Here is a 23,274-nt window from a genome sequence, read left to right on the forward strand (position 1 = left end):
TTTTTGTACGTTAATATTCTCTTCCTTTTGATCAGATTGTTAAGACTGTTAATATTAAAACTAAAAAAAAAATATCCATTATCTTAAAATCCTATCTCTCCCCATCTAAATCTTTGAGGTCTCCTCTTTCTAATACAATAAACTCCTGCGAAGCACTCTGTCCAAAGAAGAAAAAAAAAACTAGTAAAAAACAAAAAAAATACTCCCTAAAAATGCTGATTACAGCAAATAGCGTTACCCCATCTCTACTATAAAGGTGGTGTCAGTAGCCACAAAAAGGCACATAATGGTTAAAACAAACAAGTGAACAACCCCCTCTCCCTCCCAGGGAAAATAATCTCACAATTTAAATCAAAAAAGGACAGTCCCTTAAAAAACATCAAATATCTTTTCATAATTGACAGTAAGAAGTCAATTCCTTCAAATCACTATATGGTCCTTGTTCATGGTTTACAACTTGAAGTGGTGCAATTTTATTTAGTGAAATCTGTATCTGCAGCTCTTCTCTATGGGCCTCTCGACCAGGACTAGATCCTCCCAAACTTTCTTGAATTTTCTCCTTAATCCAAGAGATTCAGCAAAAAAATCTTGTTTCTCTTTCATCTTCGAAAAAATTTTGGACAATCATTTGGAATAAACACCTTCAGCACAGCTGGAAATCGAAAAGTAGATAAACCTATTTTCCAAAGAATTGCTTTTTCTGAATTCAAGTTTTTCCTTCCCTCCACCACATTTCTACTCAAGTCCATATGATAGAAAACTTCATTTCCATCAATCACCGTAGGCCCAGTTTGTTGACTTGCCTTCTCAATTTCCAGTCTTAAAAGTTCTTCCTCGTCATGAAAGCGAAGACACTTAATCAATACTGTTCTAGGTGGTTGAGATGCCAGTGGTTTCTTCCTGAATGCCCTATGAGCTCTTTCTAATTCAGTTCCATTTGAAAAATTCTCTTCTCCCAAAACTTAAGGAATCCATTTTTGAAAAAAGTTCAGACTTCCCATTTCCTTCAGTATTTTCCTCGAGGCCCACAATCTTGACATTATTATGTCTACTATGGTTTTCCAATATATCCATTTTTTTACATCATTGCTTTCTTCTGCTTTTCCCCAAAGCATTTCTCTACCCTTTCCATTCTTGCCATACAAATCTCCACATTATTTTTTTTTACAACTTGCAGGTCAAATTCAACCTTCTCAACTCTCCCTTTAACTTTAACAATATCAGAAGCCACAGTTTTCATATCCAATCTAATGTCATTTACATTACACTGGATAGTCTGCATATTATCTTGTAATTTATCAAATCGCTCCACCATCAACTTACATATTTTTTAAAAATTTCTGATCTTTGTCTTTTAACTTCAGAAGGCCTCCTACCATTCCTTTATATTCCATTACTTCTGAATCATCTGAAATTTGTTGATCTCCTTCATCTTCTTGTTCACTGCCAGAAGACGATTCTAAAGGATCTGACAGCTTTTCTTCAGGCTGCACTTCCTCTCTCTTGCCAGCATCACCAGCTGTGGCGCTATCGAGTCTCCATTCCAGGGCTCTTTCTTCCTCTCCACTCACGTGCAGGTGCTCTCCATGACGCCTGCGCAGATCTTCCTCATATTCCTCCGGAGAGATGAGTCCGACTCCAGTACCATCTTCCCTGGCTCCCCAGGGAGGTGGAGTTGATGTCATGTGCGTGTATTCAGAGATTGATTTAACAGACCTAGGAGGCTTTGGAATGAGCCTCTGGCTACAACTTCAAGGTAGGCCATTTTTCTTCCATCCTTTCCTTTTCTGTAGACTGCATTTTCCTCACTCCAGCTGCTTTCTTTCCTCTACTGACCATAGTAATTTTTGTCTAGAAACCTTCCAAAGGTTTAAAAATAATTAACTTTTTCCAAAAATTCTTTTTAATTCGGGCATTTAACCCGTGAGAGTTCACGCTCCGCCTTAGATAAGATATAGTTGATGTAAAATGCTATACTGAACCAATCTATATCTGGCATTGGTAAAATACAGGATTCTGCTGACGCCCTGGTTAAGTGAATAAACACACAAATGCTGGAGAAACTCAGCAGGTCAAATAGTGCCTTTATGTAGTAAAGGTAAAGATACATCACCAATGTTTCAGGCTTAAGGACTCAAGCCTGAAACGTTGGTGATGTATCTTTACCTTTGCTACATAAAGCCCCTGTTTGACCTGCTGAGTTTCTCCAGCATTTGTGTGTTTTATATCTAACATTTATTGTATTTGTCATACAATCTTGACATAGTTCCGACCAATTTTTCTTCCCAATAATAATATTTAAATCTGTTTCCCATCGCTGTCTAGATCTATGAATTCCCTGCTTTTGAGTTCCCTTTTGCAACAGAATATACATGGCTGAGATAAATTTCTTAAAAGATCTATTACAAATCAAGGTTTCTATTTCACTACTTTTAGGTAATAACATTGTTGGATCCAATTTATATTATAAATATGCTTTTTTTGATAATAAAAAAAATCTTGTATCATTTTGTATCCTATATTTATTTTTTAATTGTTCAAATAACATTAAATTTCTTCCTTCATAACAATCTTCTACAATTCTAATTCCCTTAAAGAACCAAATATTCAAAGTTGATAATTCATTGTAAATGGGATAAGTCTATTTTTATTCAAAAGCGTTTTAGATAACACAGGGTTCTTCGTTCCTATTTCAGTATTAACTTTATTCCATATATTAATCAAATGCTTCAATAGTGGAGTTTCAGTATCACCAAATTTTAATCTCAGTTCCCATTTATATGTAAAATCTTCTGGTGTGTTCTATCTTTTCCATCTTTATCTTAATCTATGCTGGTTTCTCTCCCACTTTGGAAACAAAAAATCTCATATGTGGTGCCTTATAACAATTTCTAAGATTTGGAAGTTGTAGACCTTCTCGTTCATATTTTCATGTTAATTTTTCCAGGGAAATCCTCGACATCTTGCCCTTCCAAAGAAATGTCCTTACATATTTATTTAATTCCTGAAAATATTTCTGTGGTAAGGATATAGGCAATGTTTGAAAAATGTATTACACTCTTGGAAATATATTCATTTTAATACAATTGATTCTTCCCAGTAATGTTATTGGCATTTCTATCCTTTTTTTTCAAATCTTCATCAATTTTCTTAAGTACAGGGGAATAATTTAAGTAGATTATTATCTACCCGTATTCCTAAATATTTTATTCCATTTATTGGCTATTTAAATTGGGCACCTCTTTGACACTGAGTATAATCACCTCTAGTAAGAGGCATAATTTCACTTTAATTCCAATTAACTTTATAAACCTGATTCTATCCCATATTCTTTTCATCTTAAATACAATTTATGTGGTTAGCCATCCGGTTCTGTCAAGCATTTAATATGTTACCTGCAAATAAATTAATCTCAGTTAATTTTAAAACCTTTAATATCAGTCAGATTGAATCAATTCTGCACGTGTTTCAATTGCTAAAATAAATAAAGTTGAAGATAATGGACGCCTACTAGATTTAGTTAAAAGAAAAAGTGCAGATATCTGCCCATTTGTTACAACTTTAGCTTTTAGTCCATTATATAAAGTTTCAATCCAATTTCCAAATTTTTGTTCCAACCCAAATTTTTCAAGTACTTTAAACAAGAAGTCCCATTCTAATTTATCAAGCACTTTTTTGGCATCTAAAGCCACTGGTACACTCAAGTTCCTTCTCTTTTGTTCCAGATGTATTATACTCAATAATCTGGTCACATTATCTGCTGATTTTCTTTTTTTTTTAAAAGAAATCCAATCTGATCCATATTAATTAACCGTTAAAAATTTTGGCAACCTATTCGCTAATATCTTTGCTACTATTTTATAATCTGCATTTAATAATGCAGCAGGTCTATATGATGATGGCTTTAAAGGGTGTTTTTTCTTAGTATTACAGTTATTATTGCTGTTAAAAGATTCCAGTAAAGTATGTGTTTCTGCCACCTGTCCTAATACTTCCATAAAAGGAGAAATTAATAAATCTTTAAACTCTTTATGAAATTCAGTCAGAGAACCGTCTTCTCCCAGCAACTTATTACTTTGTAATGAGCTCAATGCTTCCATCAACTCTATTGAGGTGATGGGGGCACCCAGTTCTCTTTGATCTTCCAAATTTAATTTTGGTAAATTTATTTGACAAAAAAAATTATTTTATTATCACCATTTTGAGATTCTGACTGATACAGCTTTTTATAAAATTGTTTGAAATTTTCATTGAGATTTATAAATAATTAAATTAAGATCAGTTTTAGTTGTAATAATCGTTCTTGATATTCGTTCTGTTTTTAACTGCCATGAAAGAACCTCATGTGCTCTATCACCCAATTCATAATATCTGGTTAGTTTTCATTATCGCTTTCTGTGTTATATATGTTTGTAAAGTATTGTATTGAAGTTTCTTATCAATAAGTCATCTCCATTTCTCCTCATTAATTGCAAATCTTTTTCTAAATTTGTTACCTCCGTCTCCAGTTGTTCTACCTCTTTCATACATACCTTCATAAATTTTAAATCTGGCATTTTCTTGAATCACAAGTTTTTAATATCCCAAGAGAGCCTGAATTAAATTTTGTAGATGAGTTTATTAGGTTTATGCCTTCTCATATTTAGGAGGAATGATATGTTTAAATCAGACTTCATTAGTTAAAATCAAATATGCTGAAGAACAGGATTTAAATTTGACTCTATTGGATGTGGATTGCTCCACAATTCTGAAGTTGGTTAATAGCACTTAGTTATGTGCACCCCCACAATTAAATATCCAATGGTTGATTCATATGTGAGTTTATGAAAGAAGAATTGTTGCCTGGGTGAAGAACTGAAAAGATGTTAGACAACCATATCCCAGCAAAGATCCAAACCTTCATGCAAGGTAGGAAAAAGTGATACTGGATGCCAGTAAAGTGGTTATGTTACTGTACTTATTCTGGCATCAGAACTTTTATTTTTAAAATGAAGGACAATGCCTACCTTCCCTGTCAAAGAAGCCCTGAAGTGCTTTCTTAGGGTCTTTGATATAAAATGCTTCTCGGTCTTCCTGGAATTCAATGGAATATGGGTTCTCTTCACTTTCATCCTCCACAGCATCGTCAACTGTTGAAATATTTAAACACCAATCACAGATCTTGCAGACATAATCTACATTTCATTATAAAACTGTATATTACTGCTTTAGGAGGAAGAGTTCAACACTTGGTGATCTGTAACCTAAACAGTCAATAGAAAATGAAGTAGTAAAGTGGTGGGGTTGGGGGAAGTGAAGTGCAAAGGTGGGAGATATGGCAAAACTAAGGAGTTCGTTTTTAAATTTCCAATTCAGTTTGATAATAGATGACTTACCTTAACCATCATGCCTTTTTATTTTGTACTACCAATTGGTGATAATTCTGTCGTGCCTACAGGAAAAAGGAATCTCAGGGTTGTATGTGAGTGCTCTGACAATAAACCTGAAATCTGAATCTATTTCTAAATTAAGACAAATTTTGTTCAATAGAATATTCTTTACTATTGTTTTATTTATTTATTAAAGGTGTGTTGGGAAAAGGATGGAGAGTTGTGTTGTGGCCCGCTAACTGCGACACGAAAGATGGCCGACGAACACTGTGATCGTGCAGACCCTGTGAGAGCCAACGACCTTTGTTCCAGGTGACAACCTGCAGGGCGGGAAGCAATGAGCAATGTCGGGAACGCTGACCCTTCCGAGGCCAGCGCTGCCATGACGTCACTCTTGTCATCAGCAGTAAGACCGTGCTCCACTGGCAGAGCTGCCAGTACAATAAACCAGTCTTCAACTTCTTGGGGTGTATCATTCTTTCCACACTTTGCAGTAAGACCGTGCTCCACTGGCAGAGCTGCCAGTACAATAAACCAGTCTTCAACTTCTTGGGGTGTATCATTCTTTCCACACTTTGCAGTAGGACCGTGCTCCACTGGCAGAGCTGCCAGTACAATAAACCAATCTTCAACTTCTTGGGGTGTATCATTCTTTTCACACTTTGCAGTAGGACCGTGCTCCACTGGCAGAGCTGCCAGTACAATAAACCAGTCTTCAACTTCTTGGGGTGTATCATTCTTTCCACACTTTGCAGTAGCGTGCAGGCAATGTTGGTGATCCCGACAGGTCCAACCAGGCAACTCTTCACACAGTTTTGTTGAAGCTTCCAACCTTCTGGGCTTCGCAGCCACACGATTTGTTCGAATAGGTCGAGGCCCAGTTCCATCTCAGACAGATACAGCCGATGCCACACATGGCAGCAAGTGTCATCGATTTCCTGGGATAGAGCCCCATCTGCCCTCATGAGTGAGATGCTCACCCTTGCTGAGGGACACAGGCCTTGTCTGCTCTTTGAGCAGATTTTCCTGGAACAGCTGCCGAGGAGGTCTCTCTCCTGTTTGCCGATGAGGACTTCAGCGACCCCAGGAAAGAGCAAAGCCCCTACCTGTGGCGCTTCGCCAAACCCCATACAGTCAAGGGGCTGCAAGAATTCACTGGTATAATTAGTCTGCACCACCATTTCATACCAGCAGCGACCCGCATCATGCACCCCTGTTCGCACTCATGGTGGGTAAAAATAATTACCTAGGACAATGAGCCTTGAGAGGCATTCCAGAAGGCTAAGGATGCACTGGCCAACACCACCCTTCTGGTACACCCCAGGCCAGAGGCACCAACCGCTCTCACAGCACAGTGGTAGGGGGCGCACTGGAGTAATTCATCTGAGGGCAATGGCAGCCCCTGGCCTTCTTTAGCAGGCACCTCTGACCACCCACACTCAAATACAGCACCTTTGACTGTGAACTATTAGCAATGTACCTGGAAATACGGCACCAGGTATTTTTTGGAAGGTAAACAATTCAGGGTCTTCACGGAAACCGTTAACCTTTACTTTCCATAAAGCGTCAGACACCTCTCATATCTGTTGGAGTTCACCATGGACATCCAACACATCACATGGAAAACCAACATGGTGGCTGATGCAATCACGATCAAGTCCGTCCAGGCCCTGTCCTGGTGAAAAGACTATACAGCCCCAGCCAAGGCACAGCAGAAAGACCTTGAGATCCAGGTATACAGGTATCTAGGTTCAGGCTGGAGGACATCACCATCGGCCCTGGTAACGCTCCGCTGCAACGTCTCCACCAGCAAACCCTTCAACGCGGTGCTTAACCAAGCTTAAGTAGCCATCAGAACCTGTCAAAATAGTGGCCAGCAGGTTCATCTAGCACAGCCTCTGGAATCAGGTCAGTCAGTGGGCCAAGACCTGCATCCTCTTCCAGATGTTCAAAGACAGACACACATCAAGGAACCCCCCGACATTCGAGCCAGTGCGACATAGGTTCCGCCACATCCACAATGACATAGGAGGGCCACTACCGGTCTCCCGTGGGGAAAGATACCTCCTCATCATGGTTGACCTCTTCACGAGGTGGCCGGAAGCTGTCCCACTGGCCGAGACTTGCGCCAGGGCACTGATTTGGAATTCCGGAGCACATGACTTCCAGTAGAGGCACACAGTTCATTTCGGGATTCTGAGCAGCACTGGGAACCCAGCTCCACCATGCCATGGCATATCACCCTTAGGCCAACGGGTTGGGGGAGCAGTTTCACAGGAACCTAAAGGAGGCCTTGATGGCGTGATTCAAGGGACCGAACTGGGCAGATGAGCTACCCTGGGTCCTCCTGGGGATTTGCACCTCAATGAAAGAAAATTTCAAAGGCTCAGCAGCTGAGATGGTGTATGGTGAGCCTTTGGTGACACCAGGGGAGTTCTTGGCTACTGCCAAGAACCCAGAGGATCATACGGCCTCATTGAGAAAGCTGAGAGAAAGTCTGGGTACTTTAGCCCCGCTGCAGCCTCTGCTGCACGCCCAGGCCAAGTCCTATGTCCCGAAAGACTTCGAGACCTTCGTTCAGAGGGGGGGCACAGCAGACACCTCTGCAATGCCCGTACAAAGTAGTCAGACAAAATGGGTCGACGTGTGTGCTGGATATTGGCGATAAGGAAGAGACTTTCACCATGGACCGCCTCAAGCCACCACATCTGGACATTAGCCAACTGGTCTCCACACAGCTCCCGCAATACAGAGGGAGGCCACCAAAAGTGGCAGACAGCGCTCAGATCGCTGGTTCTGGGAGGAGGGTGGTGGGTCATGTAGCGGCCTACTAAGTGGGACTCGACTTGGTACACAAAGTGGCTGACTAACACGGAGACCACACAGAACCCACAAGGGTCAACAACCTTCATCTCAGGTGACAACCCTCATGGCGAGAAGCAACGAGCAACAGTGGGAACACTGACCAATCAGAGGCCAGCGCTCCCACGACGTCACTCCTTTTGTCAGTGACAGGTAGAGAATATAAGCCAAGTTGCCAGTGCAATAAACCAGTCTTTGACTTCAACTTCTTGGGTGTGTGGGTCATTCTTTCCACATTACGTGTTTCTGGACGTTTGAGCTGCTTTACTGCATGTTTCCTCTGCCCCATAACCATCTCAACTGTGGAGAAGAGCCAACATCTACTGTTATTCGACTTTTCCCTCGAAGAAGGGCTCAGGTCCGAAACATCGGCAATATATTTTTATAATGAGGTGCTGAAAAGACTGGCTGAGTTCCTCCAGCATTAGGGTGCATTTTAATCTCCGGAACATGACCCTGATCAGAAGCATCAGGTTTTATTGGAAAACAGACGGTAGAGTCATAGATTTCTACAGTGCAAATAGTCCTGTCGGCACAACTTGTCCCTGCCAACTAAGCTAGTCCCATTTGTCTGTATTTGGCTCCAATCCCTCCTCTCATTTCCTATCCAGGTACCTGCCACAATGACCTTCAAATGTTACTATTGTCCCTGCTTCTACCACTTCCTCTGGCAGTTCACCCTCTAACCTGTGTGAGGGCTTCCCTCCATCAATTTTTAAACCTATCCCCAATCACCTTACATCTATGGCCTCCACTTGTCCATCAACATAGGAGCACTCCAACGTTGAGTGCTTCATCTATTTCTCTTTGCCCATGATTGGGTACCCAGGACAACTTAATCTGCAATGAGATGTACAGAATTGTGCAGTATTTTCAAGAGGGAACACCAATACCACTGAGCAAAAAAGCCATCCAAAACATAGTGGACATAGTCCAGGACATTATAGGCAAAACCCTCCCCACTATCGAGAACATTTACAGGGAGAGCTGCTGTCAGAGGGCAGCAGCAATCATCAAGGATCCACACCACCCAGTGCACGCTCTGTTCTCGCTGCTGCCATCAGGAAAGAGGTGCAGGTGCCACAAGTCTCGCACCATCAGGTTCAGGATCAGCTGCTACCCCTCTACCATCAGACTCCTCAAAGACAAACTCAATCAGGGACTCATTTAAGGGCTCTTGTGCAATTTATTGATTTTTTAAAAAAATTCTCTTTATTGTACAGTTTTTTAAATTAGTTATCTATTTACAGTTCTTTATTTGTTTACATGTATACATTATGTAGTCTTTTTGCACTACTGATAAGTGGTAATTCTGCCTCACCTGAAGAAAAAAGAATCTCAAGGTTGTATGTGATGTCATGAATGTCCTCTGATAATAAATCAGAAATTGAAATGCTGCCCAACCAAAGTTTTAAACAGCTGCAAAATGACATCCTATACTTGTACTCAGTCTCCTCACCCACATAGGCAAGCATGTCATGTGCCGCCTTTAGCACCCCATCTTTTTGTGTGGCAACTTGCAGGAAGCTATGGCCTTGGTACTCCCTCTCTCTCCCGCCTCCCCACTCTGCATATCAATGCTGTTTCAGATCCTGCCATTAAATGAGTACTGCTCCCTTACATTCGACCTTCCAAAGTGCAACAACTCTTTCTGCCGAAATCTATAACTCCTCTACGTCTTGCTGTATCTTGATAGCCCTTTATGCTGTCCACACCACCATCAAGCTTTGTGTCATCTGCAAACTTGCTAACCCCACCCCTCTACCTTTCCACAAACAACAGATGGGTCTGATCTCTGCGGATTCATTATAAATTCCATCAGGTTTTTCCAAAGCTTGGTAAGTGATCCCTCTCTTTGCGTAAGCAACTTACATGACTGAGTTCAGGGAAATCAGTGCTTGGTTTGATTATTTCATGATTGAAAATCAAAACTATTTTTTTTAATTTAAAAAAAACTAGCGATATTATATTCTTCCTTTTTAAACTCAAGTCAAATTTTGATGGTTATTCTTGAATCTTCAACTTTCCTTTCTGGAAGATCATTTTAATGGAGAAAATTATTATTATCTGTATGAAAGGATTTAAGGCCAAGTTTATTGTCATCTGTATCAAGGTATAGCAAAAAGGATCGACTTCCAGCTATCATCCCTCAACTTCCTGTGATGGGAGCCTTCCAAGATTACAAAGATAATTTAACCAAAGGAAGAAGCCACTTGAACCTGCTCTACTTCAATTAGATCATAAATGATCTGGCATGCCTGAACATCTCTTGATAGAATTGATGCTGTAAATCTACAGGTTAAAGAGATAAAGGCACCTACCAATTCCCCATGTGCACCCGGAGGCAGCTTTGGCCACAGGCTTCCTTAGCTGCTCTACTGACACAGAGATAGCATCATCTTCCTCGTCCGAATCTTCTCCCAGCATTCGTTTCTCCAGCTGCTTGTGCCGCCGACTCCTTTGCTTCAGTTCAGTCACAGTGAATTCAGATTCTGCTTCTTTATCCTCTTCTGGCCCCTGCACAGGTATATATTTTACAAATTCATTTAAAAAAAAGTGTTTGGTCAATTTGTTCAACAACAAGAGGAATAAACAATTAGCATTCCGATTTATTGTTCTAGCATTGTCATTCGAATGGCCAAAATAATTACACATTTTTAATATTCCCTATAATAGAACATGATAAATTTGCTCAACAACGAATTTCATGACAGTAAACTCTGATTCCGATTCACTTCTAGCCAGATTCCTAGATAGTATAACTACTGAATAGGTTGAATATATCTTTAGGAGTTTCCCTACATCAGCAGTTCTCAACCTTTTCCTTTCCACTCACATCCCACTTTAAGTAATCCCTATGCCATTGGTGCTCTGGGATTACTGAGCCTGGATAAGGAACAAAGATTGGAAAGTAGTGATCATGCCCAAGCAGTAAATCAGCATCGAAAGAGGAAAGAAGCACATCAGGAAAGCCCAGACAAACCCCATGTATCAACATTACTCCCTCTTCTCTTGCATTAGTTTTTTTGATTACTCCCTTTGCCAAAGAGAAGCAGCAACATCATAAAATTTTACATAAGAGCCACGTTAGATCCAAACAGGAGGTGGAAGGAAGAGGTTGAGTTGACATTCAACAAGGGCAACCCTTGAAGTTTGCATGCGTTAAATTTTTTTTTGCATATCCTCTGCTCATTCTTTTGTTCTTCACAAAACGAGTTGCGAACCAGACTAGACCATGATGTGTATGGAGGGTTGCAGGTGCTGCCTTCTGAGGTATGTACTCCAGTATTTACAAAGAACATGCTTCATTCCAATTTGGTGAATGCCTTCAGTTGCTGAGACCCAGAGTTGCAAATTCTGCCCCTAATTCTTTTGAAGACCCTTTATCCTTAAAGCCCACATCTGAGATAGTTTTGGTCATGTCTTTGTACCTTATCAAATGCAATTTTTAAATATCATGAAAAAAAAATGCTGCAAACTCATCTGCTCTCTTCAGCATTATTTTGGAGGTCGTTTTATTTGATCATGTTGTTGAAAGGCGCCTTGAAATATCTTACACAGCTCAAGTGTTGGGAGGATGTATTTGGGTTGACTGTTTTTGAATGACAGGAAATGGATAGTGGAAAGAGAAGAGTGCTGCATTTAACAGAGATGGTGATTCATCGATGTTATGTACAGGAGAAATATGAGAGCTAAGTGGGACCAGAAATTAATTGTGGTCGAATAACATGAATCTGATGACAGGGTGCTGGGATCCGGACAAGCTGAAGAAGCACTGGTCTCTGGGATCTGATCGGATGAATAGAAGATACTCCATTGTGTTGGGTCATGCAAAAATTAAACAATAACTTGCATTCCAGTGAAAAACATTCATTGTTAATATAGAAAATCAAAGTAGAAAGAACCCTATAATTTTTTTTTTTTTTTTTTTTTTTAAAGTACTTTTTTGAGCAACCATGGAGTGGAAGAAAATGAGATTAAATATATTTCCATATGAGATGAAGGTTCATTTATGTCCCAAGGGACAAAGAGTGGAAGGGATGTTAAAAATAGAACTTGAGTCACTGTATGGCCTCGTATTCAAGTTAGAACTTTGAGATCCCTCAAATTTTCTGCCAGTTCCAATGTAATCCTATTGCTGCTTACATCTTTCCCCCTTCCATTTCTGCATTTTGCAAGAGCCACTCATTTCATGACTCTCTAATCCCATCACAGTACTTTCCTGTGAACCCAGATGCAACACCAGCCCATTTACCTCTTTCCTTCCCCACCATCCAAGGGCACACACCATCATTCCAAATGAAGCAGCCGTTCCCTTACCCTTCTTCCAATCTAGTGCACTGCATTCGATATTCACACGGTTTTCTCCTTTACAGTGGAGAAACCAAATACGGTCTGGGTGATCGTTTCCTGGAACACATGCACTGTGTCTACAGGAGCGATCATGTGTTGACCATTACATGGCACTTTTAATTCTAAATTAAAACTCTGAACTAGATTTGGTCTTGATGAAGAGTTCTGGCCCAAAACATTGGCAATTCTTTATTCTCCCACTGATGCCTGCTCGATCTGCTGAGTCCTTTCAACAGGTTGCGTTTTGCTCGATATTCCAGCATATCCAGCATCTTGTGTGCTTCCTCTTGAATTCTCAATCTCCGAACCATTCCAACTTGTTCTGCGACTTCCCCCGTTGCCATGGTGAGGCTAGAAGAACCACATCCCATCTTCTGTCCGAGTACTTTGCAACCTTCTGGAATGAACAATTTATTCTCCAAATTCCAGTAAAGTGCTCGTTCATTTCCCATGATCATGCTTATGTCCTTCTCCTGCTGTTTCTTCAAAATGCCTTGTGAATAGTCGGAACTTATTTAATGCATCTATGCTCATATGACCTTTTGTCTCACACTCTTCCTCCCCACCACCCAAACCTTGGCTTCAAAAACAGTAAACCCTTCATTCTAAGGAAGGATCACAATTGGAAATATTAACTGATTCCTCTTTTCACCGGACTTGAACAGCTTGGTTTTTCCAGCATTCTGCTTTGGTATTGTTAGGTCTGCTTTGTTCATGAATGAGTGAGACAAACACCAGACTGAGTCGAAATCAGGGTTCTTTGTTCTTTATTACCGGATTGTAACACTTGCGACTAACAATGTTAGTCGGAGAATGCATTCTGCCGTTATCAGCAAAATGGTGATTTTTTATACCCTTGGATACGTGCTTAGAACATCATCATATCATTACTTGTCCAATGACTAAAACTGTTGCTATCCTTTCCCTGCTAGCTTCCTGCCTCTCAATCCATCAATGTCTCTCTTATCTTGTAAGTACAAGGATGCATTCACATCTTGTTACAGCCCTGCACAGGGTAACTCCTTACACATTCCCATCTCATGATGTTTTACCTAACAGGAGTACAAGGACACCTCCCCTTCTTGTTACAGCCCTGCACAGGGTAACTCCTTACACATTCCCATCTCATGATGTTTTACCTTACAATCCCTCCTTTGTCCTCTTTAGAGGACAATCTCGCCCTGACTATGCTACCACCGCGTTACATTAGTTCGCCTATTATTGCCAAGCTCTATACGGGTTCTGTTCACAGGGTAGTTCGGCTGGTGGGCGAGGGCTCCCCCAACCCTCCTTTGCGTACACCCCCCATCCGTCACCCCGATCCCATTTCCCGTTTACAAGTTTCATCCCATTTGCCCCCAAGCAAAAAACTAGCTAACCCCCCGTACATTAGTAAAACATCATGAGATGGGAATGTGTAAGGAGTTACCCTGTGCAGGGCTGTAACAAGAAGGGGAGGTGTCCTTGTACTCCTGTTAGGTAAAACATCATGAGATGGGAATGTGTAAGGAGTTACCCTGTGCAGGGCTGTAACAAGATGTGAATGCATCCTTGTACTTACAAGATAAGAGAGACATTGATGGATTGAGAGGCAGGAAGCTAGCAGGGAAAGGATAGCAACAGTTTTAGTCATTGGACAAGTAATGATATGATGATGTTCTAAGCACGTATCCAAGGGTATAAAAAATCACCATTTTGCTGATAACGGCAGAATGCATTCTCCGACTAACATTGTTAGTCGCAAGTGTTACAATCCGGTAATAAAGAACAAAGAACCCTGATTTCGACTCAGTCTGGTGTTTGTCTCACTCATTCATGAACAAAGCAGACCTAACAGTATCAAACAGAGATCCTGCGAGGACCACAAGGAAAAAATTAAATAAAATATACTGCATCTGCAAAGAACTTACAGGTGGCTTTCATTTTGGAAGGACCAGTTTATACAAAAAAATAAAGTGACACATGATTCAAGTGGCAGCATCCAAGAAGAGTACACCTGCTCACAAGTAAAATCAAACATGGCAATTACTACTGGTCTTTTCAGGGCTCTTCATGTTTGTTTTACAGAACGGGTCTTGAATCAATGGTCAACACCAAAAAATAATTGAAGTAGAGTCCAACCAACATGTGAAAAATTATATTTCCCTTATCCAAATCTGGGATTATGGAAGGATACAGAGAATTGAACTTCATAGCATTCAACAGGACTGACTTAAATAGAGGGCTTGTGCATTGTCTGGGGCACAGTGCTGCTCTCATTCTTTCAAGAGAGTTATCATGGTGCAGACAAAGTAAAATAATTCTCATTAAAAAAATTGCTCCAGAATTTTAGTCACATCTAGAAGTCACTGGCCCATGGAATGAAGTTTAACAATGAACACTGCAGTAAACATTTCTTGTAATGAATAAATTGCCTTCACAACTTCTGATAAGCTGCAATGCATATAATACCTTAATATTCCTCGCACTCTTTCCTGACAAAATCAAGCCTAACTTAGCAGAGAGACACTCACTGCCTGCCATGATTCTGTCGGTGTTCCACCTGGAGTTTCTTAACAACAATGTTGTACCCATGAATGTAGCTGCACCAATCCTGGCTGCGTTGAGACTTTAAAAATTAATGCATGCGGTTCACTAGAGTTGAAATTATGAGCACGATTATGAAGTGTGAAGAGGACAGTGATCAACTGCAGCACAATATAAGCAGACTGGTAGACTGGTAAACATTAGCAGTTGAAGCATAATGGGGAGAAACACGAGGTGGTGCATTTTGATAGGATGAGCACAAAATAAAGGATACACAGAAGTGCTGGAGAAACTCAGCAAGCCCCGCCACCTTCATAGGAGGCAAAAATATACATAAGCAACATTTCTGACCTGAGCCCTTTGTATCTTGATGAAGGGTTCAGGCCCAAAATGTTGGTTATATACCTTATATGGTAAAACACTGGTATCTGGCACCTATGGGGATTGGTTGATGCAGATATGTAAATTTTCTGGTTGCTTGAGACATGATCTTACAATGCCTAACTAATAAACCTGCACTAAGAATAAATAGTTTAAAATACAATACTGTATTTACACTGAACACACCTCAGTTGCATGAATATATAAATCTTAAAGCATTTTTACTTTATTTTCAGTCACATTCTTTGAAAACATTTAATCGTTGCTGCATCTACAGCAGCGGTTCTCTACCTTTTTCTTTTCACTCACATACCACTTTAAGTATTTCCCATGCCATAGATGCTCTGTGATTAGTAAGGAATTACTTAAGGTGGAATGTGAGTGGGAAGCAAAGGTTAAGAACTGCTCTAGACCCAATTGTTACTGAAATATTTCCTTTGGAGTTATGAAACTGTGCACATAATGAGTACATTAGGTACAATTAAAACAGTGGTTTTCAAACTTTTTCTTTCCACCCACATACCACCTTAAGCAATCCTTGACTAATCACTGAGCACTTATGGCATAGGGATTACTTAAAGTGGTATGTGAGTGGAAAGAAAAAGGTTGAGAGCCACTGATCTACAGGTTTCTCCCCCTCCATGGAGCTGCCCGAAAGACAATCAATAACATTATAGATAATTAATTCCCCCCCCCCCCCACCCCCACCAAGTTTACAGATAAAGCCTCTGACCACGGCGACTCTTACTAAGCAGGGATAAGGAGACGCTTTAAGATAGTCACCCCAACAGTGAGTACCATCGACCAGTTCTTCATCCTGGTGATGTCATTTCTGTTTCACACTATTTTATTCAAACAGCTGCTACAAGTAAAGCATGACCAAGGCTCTCCTCTGGCTGAATATTTGCTCTCATCTTCACCAAAGTTTTATGTGTTACTTAAGAGAATATTTACTTTTACAATTTTTCACTTGTGTATTTTTTACCTTTTAATTTATTCTTATTTATTTTATTTTTTAAATTTTGTTTCTTTTTTGTCAGTTGCTTGAGGCTGCTGGTTGCTTGATTTCTGGATACTGAGGGTTTTTACTGGATATCCTTCCCTCCCAGGCTTGGCAAGGGGTGTATTTGCAGGTCATCCCCCCCCCCCACCCCAAGTGAGTTATTGTGCCCCCCCCACCCACCCGCAACACGAGCATCACTAGGGGGTTGCAGACCGTACCGGGTGACGCCATCAGAGGGGGTGTCATCAAAATGAATCACATGGTATCATCTCCACACGCTATAACCATATGCAACGCCGAAGGGAAGCTGAAGTGTGACGGCACAGTGGACAAAGGCAAGTACGGCATCCATTCCCCCCCCACCCCCGTCCTGCTATGCAAGTTTGTGCCCCCCACCCCCCCACTGCGATTACCCTAATGCCCCCACCCGATTAGATCTCTTCTGACACCAATTTAAATAGTTGCAGAAGCAGAGAGACCCAAGGGCACGGATGCACATCAATGAAAGTGGCAGGTCAGGTTGGTAAACTGGTTATATGAACCTCTTTAAAACACTGGCCTAGGTTCAGATAGAATATTGTGCAGAACCTCAGCAGCACAAATGATGTTCAGTTCAGGTCACCACGCTATTGGAAAAACATGGAGGGATTGGAGTTGGCCAGGCCATAGAGAGAGTAGGATGTCGAACTAATTGATTACTCACAGAAAGCTGGTGTGGACCCGACTATTGCATGATTTCATACTTGCCTGCAAAATCAGGAGTCTTGTGCTCCCTCCAAATTTAATAACATGGCCAACGTTAAGCCGGCAGTAGCAGTTTGGCTCCACTTTTTCTTTGTTTACCAGTGTTCCATGGGTACTCCCCAAGTCATAAATATAAAATCCAGTGCCGCTTTCTCCATCGGCAACTCGCCTGTGCTGCACGACAGCATGGTAGCGGGAAATGGAAGGGTGCTCGAGAGAGATGTCACAGACAGGAAGCCTTCCAACAACATAAAAGCTCTTCAGATTCAGACTGATCTCCGCAACGATGCTGCCGTCCTTGAGGACTTCAAAGCTATAGGGAGCTTCTGCTAAACCCCCCCATGGTGGTTCCACGTATGGGAGTGGAGGATGTGGTTTGTATTTATCTGAAGGCAACCTGAGAATGGACCTGGGCTTACTCAATGGCAATGCAGGTTTGGGAGGAGGATTTTCAGTGAGTGCCTGATCTACTAGTTTTCTATCAAATTTTGACTGAGCTACTTGCTCGTGCACCTCAAAGCTTTCTGCAGCTACTGCCTTATTTGCTGCAGGCACTTCAGTAAACATAACACTTTCAGCCACTTCTGTGCTGGATGAAGGGCTTGAGAGGACAGTCTTCTCTTTCTTCTGCAATGGACCCAACGGGAACAAGGGCTTCTTAAAACTATCGCCATTTAACACATCTGCAACAAATCAAAAAATGGTGTAAAATAGTATGGCACGTGACATTATGACCTTAGCATCCATTACGATAAATATTTGACATAAAAGCAGCATAAGATTATGGGGAAAACACATGATTGGTTAGGTTCAGAAACAATCACCATCTGTACAACCCCAGTGGCTTACTGCTATACAATACTGCAGAGCACATACACATTAAGTGCTGCAACTGAGGTGACAACAGTATTTACGATTCTTTCTTTCTTTGGCTTGGCTTCGCGGACGAAGATTTAAGGAGGGGGTAAAAGTCCACGTCAGCTGCAGGCTCGTTTGTGGCTGACAAGTCCGATGCGGGACAGGCAGACACGGTTGCAGCGGCTGCAGGGGAAAATTAGTTGGTTGGGGTTGGGTGTTGGATTTTTCCTCCTTTGCCTTTTGTCAGTGAGGTGGGCTCTGCGGTCTTCTTCAAAGGAGGTTGCTGCCCGCCAAACTGTGAGGCGCCAAGATTACAACATTAAAATTAGCTGACAATTTATAATCAAACATACATTTTTTGTTCAAAATTAATTTTCCCTCCCCTCAACTTTCTCTAATGGATAGAAATATATTCTTACACAAGATGTCGGACTCACCAAAATGCCCATATTTATTACCTGTCCCTGACTGCCATAGAGGTGGTGACGTGAGCCACATTTTCGTAATGCTAAGGATGTGAAGAAAGTGTGGAAAGGAATTCCTAGTGACTTAAACTCTGTACAAGGAAGAAACAGTGTTGCATTGCAAAACCAGCATTGTGCTTTACCTGGAGAAGAAGTTATGAATGATATTATTCCTATACACCAGCTGTTCTGTCAAAGTGGTAGTCACATGCTTGAAAGAAACTTCCAAGAATGCCATGGCAAGATAGAGTAATAAATATGGACAGCACCAAAACCACCTCTCTGTTCACCATATCCACAAAGACCTGTTTGCCTATTAATACAAATCCCACATGCCTTCATTGTCCTTCTATCCTTATTCAAGTGCTTGTCTAAGTCAGTTTTAAATGCTGTAATGGTTCTACCATCAACTACCGTCTGTGTAAAAAGAAACTTGGACCTCAGATGCTCTTTAAAATTCTATGGTCTCACCTTAATCTTTTGCTCTTTTATTTTTGACAACCCTTATCATGGGAAAAAGATTCTGACACTTTACCCTCTCGACGTCTCTTATAATTTCATATACTTTTTATAATTTCTTACACCTTTTATAATTTCATACACTCTGTCATACACTCAGGCCTCCTTTGCTTTGAGGAAAACAAACAAAGCCACCCCACAGAACTGAAGTCCTCACATCTGATGATCCTCTTGTGTACCTTATCCAGCAAAACGACATCCTTGCTATCATATGGTGACCAGAAGTGCACACAATTCTCCAAGCAAAGTCAACAGTCTAAACGATGCAACCCCTAATGTAGCGATTAGCGCAGCTCTATTACAGCACTAGCGACCTGGGTCAAATCTGGCTCTGTCTGTCAGGAGTACGCGTGTTCTCAGATTTCTCCCTTCAAAACGTACGCGGGTTGTAGGTTAATTGAGGTATTTGGGCAGAACAGGCTCTTGGGCCAGAAGGGTCTGTTGCCATGCTGCATGTCTAAATTTAAAAAAAACAGTAACAATTTTCAGCAGACTCTCGGACCTCCAGTTACATGCCTCATCCTTGCTGCCCTTAAATAATGAAACAATATTACCTATCCTCCAACCTTCTTGTACCTTGACTATGGCTAATGAAAATGCAAAATTCCCTCCAGCCATCTCCTCCCTCGTTTCCCATTGCATCCTGGGATAGATTTCACAGGCCCTGAACTCTTGTTAGGTAACATAAATTCCCTCCAGCCATCTCCTCCGTTTCCCATAGCATCCTGGGATAGATTTCACAGGCCCTGAACTCTTGTTAGGTAACATAAATTCCTTCCAGCCATCTCCTCCCTCGTTTCCCATAGCATCCTGGGATAGATTTCACAGGCCCTGAACTCTTGTTAGGTAACATAAATTCCCTCCAGCCATCTCCTCCGTTTCCCATAGCATCCTGGGATAGATTTCACAGGCCCTGAACTCTTGTTAGCCAACATAAATTCCGTCCAGCCATCTCCTCCCTCGTTTCCCATAGCATCCTGGGATAGATTTCATAAGCCCTGAACTCTTGTTAGGTAACATAAATTCCCTCCAGCCATCTCCTCTGTTTCCCATAGCATCCTGGGATAGATTTCATAAGCCCTGAACTCTTGTCAGCTAACATAAAAGATGGTGTGCTTCTTGTAAATAATCCATATAATAGGTACAGTCATTGACTTTTGCACCATAGAAACAGGCCAGTCAGCCCAACCTGTCCATGCCATTAAGTTGTCGACCCAGGTTAGTCCCATTTGCCGGCGTTCAGCCCCAGTGGGTGGAAAATTATGGTTTAGTGCCAATCAAGCAGTCTACTTTAACCTGGTTGGTGCTGAATTGTATGTTTACTAATTGTAATACGAGGTTAGCAAGACGCTATTACAGCGCCTGCATCCGGGGTTCGAATCCAGCACTGTCTATAAGGAGTTTATATGTTCTCCTCACATCTGTAGGCTCTGGTTTCCTCCCACCTTTCAAAGCATACTGGGGTTGTGGATTAATTGGGGTACACGTATACCCTGCTTTACAAATACTCGCTTTATGTAAATTCATTTTTACAAAGAAACCTGTGGTTGCTATCCGAAAGAAATTTGCGTGGGTTTTTTTTTGCTTTTACGAAAACAGCCTTCAATAAATAGTGAATGGGTCTTCAGCTTGCCAAAGGATTCATAGGGGTACCCTACTTTCGCAAAGCAGGGTATACTTGTATTTGAGTGGCACAGGCTCATAGACTGGAAGAGAGAAAGCATTTTTGGCTCCATTTGGCAGTTTAAATTTGGCAATAATTGAGACATGTCTCAATCTAGAAGAAAATTTGTTGGCTGCACTCACACAGACCAAGCATATTTCACCAAGCGCATTTCGCAGATGAACTGAAAACCTTCTATGCATGGTTTGAGGCAAAAAAAAAACAATGTGACAGTGAAGAAGACCACGCCTCCTCCAAACAATCAGGTGCTGGGTCTTACAGTGGCTGTGTTATGGGCCCAGAGGACCCCAAAACGCAGAAGCAATACAAAATTCACCAAGACCAATGGTGACTTAAACAAAAGTTGCTTTTAATGATCTTTAAACATGAAAACACGATCACACTTTAACATTACTATTAACTTAACCCCCTTCTAATTCTAAGTGCACCTGTATGTAATGTGTGCACAAGTTCAGAAAAGTTCTTTGATTCACAGTCCAATCTCACTTCTCACTCCTCCAAGTTCACTGGTATCAGGCAATTCTTATACTGTGCACTGAATTTAACATTTATGAATTTTCACCAGGCTTTGGTGCTTGAAAGGTAAATGGTTACCGCTCAGGAAGGTTCTTGTCAGTTTTCAGAGATTTATTGCTCATTGGACACCCACAACTGATTCCTTCCAATCAGCTGCTTCAGTGTCTTGCCGAAGAAACTTGCCCCATCAGGGTTTTCCAGATGATAACCTGTTTCTTTCAGGTCACCATAGAGTTCCTTTTTGTTTCCCTTATAAAGCCAGCCATCTCCTCTTGTACAGACCACAACAGCTTTGACCAGGCTGAACTCACAACCATTGATACTATGCTTAGTCTGCACTACTGGCATTGGACACGGATTATCTCTACCACCAAGGGCACTCCCCTTGACTATAAATGTGTACGCACCCATTATCATTCATTATTGTACTACTGAATTTCTACTAATAAAAGCTATGATATGTGTTTAACTACACTGCATTTGATCTCTTCATTATCTGGCACATCACAACCCATCTTCAAAATGTGTTTTTTCCACAAGCTTGCCAGCTTGTCATGTTCCAGTCCCGGCTGCTGCTACTGAACTGCAGAACTGAACTCTCTCTCTCAGTCAGAGAAAACCACATGACCCTCTTAGAACAGCCAACTGCACTCAGACAGACTGCAGCACTGGACCCAATCTTTGCGTCCGTTCATCTGTTGCTTTCCAAAACAATAATCCATTACTCCACAGCATGTCCAATTAACATCTACTTGTGAAGTCTCTACAGGCACCCTTCAAAGTTTATGCAAAGGCACTCGGAGCCTGGACTGTCTGGCTTGAGCAGAGCTGCAGCATTTTAAATGAGATCAGTTTTGAGTGTTTGTATCTGTGTGTGACCTAACTAAAAACCCCACAATTTATCTTCCAAAAGCATATCTATATACCAAATAAAATATTAACATAATCTGACACAGCTGACATTAAGAGAGAACTAGGCAAAGTCAATCCAAGGAAAGCTGCTGGACTGGATAACATTCCCAGCAGAGTGCTTATAGGTTGTATGGCTCAGCAAGCAGATGGTCTCACCGACACCTTTAACATCTCCAAGTAGCACTGTGGTCCCCACGTGCTTCAAAGCCGCCACCATTGTCCCTGTGCCAAAGAAGTCGCCTGTGTCCTGCCTCAACGATTATTGCTCTGTCATGCTCAAGAAGTGCTTTGAGAGAATCGTCATGGGGCACATCAAGGACTTACTGCTGCCCTCACTGGACCGCCTGCAGTTCGCATATAGATCCAACAGCTCCACGGATGATGCCCTCACCCACCTGGAAAATAATGTTCAAATAGTGTTTTATTGATTTCCTTTCGGTATTCAACACGATCATACCTCAGTTCCTGATAAGGAGGTTGGGCCTGCTGGATCTAAACACCTCCCTCTGCAATTGGATTCTCGACTTCCTGACAGGGAGACCTCAGGCAGTCCGGATCAGAAACACTACCTCAAAGACCATCACATTTAGCATGGAGGCACCTGCAGGACTGCGTGTTTAGCCTACTACTGTTCACTTTGCTGACCCAGCTTGACAATTAAGAGAGAACTAGGCAAAGTCAATCCAAGAAAAGCTGCTGGACTGGATAACAAACATAGCTTGAAACCACATCATCAAATTCAGTGCACCTGGCAGAGAATCTCTCCTGGTCCCTCAACACCAGCTCTACAAACAAGAAAGCCCAGCGGTGCCTGTACTTTCTGCAAAGGCTAAGAAAAGTCCATCTCCCACCCTCCATTCTCACTACATTCTACAGAGGATGTATTGAGAGTATCCTGTGCAACTGTATCACCACCTGCTTTGAAAGCTGCACCACTGCAGAATGCAAGACCCTGCAGAGGATGGTGAAGTGAATGGAAAAGACCATTGGGGAACCTCTTCCTAGCATAAAGGAATCAATACACTTGAAGCAGGTGGAAAGCAATAAACATTGTGAAAGACTCCACACATCCCACATGTAAAC

At 41.5% G+C, this 23,274-nt stretch overlaps 1 protein-coding gene across 3 annotated transcripts in view; it reads right to left on the minus strand.

The window, feature by feature from the left end:
• slc4a1ap (solute carrier family 4 member 1 adaptor protein) overlaps positions 1 to 17,920 on the minus strand; it is a 173,747-nt gene extending 155,827 nt beyond the window's left edge. For 2 of the 3 annotated variants that reach the window (XM_069887743.1, XM_069887744.1), the window contains exons 1-3: positions 17,242 to 17,920; positions 10,553 to 10,748; positions 5,007 to 5,129 (exon numbers count right to left, since the gene is read on the minus strand). In XM_069887743.1, the coding sequence (XP_069743844.1) occupies positions 5,007 to 5,129; positions 10,553 to 10,748; positions 17,242 to 17,805 (883 nt within the window). In that variant the 5' untranslated portion in view covers positions 17,806 to 17,920. The remainder of the gene's footprint in view (positions 1 to 5,006; positions 5,130 to 10,552; positions 10,749 to 17,241) is intronic. The other variant, XM_069887742.1, reaches the window with a different exon arrangement.
• Between the last annotated feature and the right edge of the window lie 5,354 nt (positions 17,921 to 23,274).

The sequence above is a fragment of the Narcine bancroftii genome, chromosome 6 (assembly GCF_036971445.1).
Source record: "Narcine bancroftii isolate sNarBan1 chromosome 6, sNarBan1.hap1, whole genome shotgun sequence".
Taxonomy (NCBI): domain Eukaryota; kingdom Metazoa; phylum Chordata; class Chondrichthyes; order Torpediniformes; family Narcinidae; genus Narcine; species Narcine bancroftii.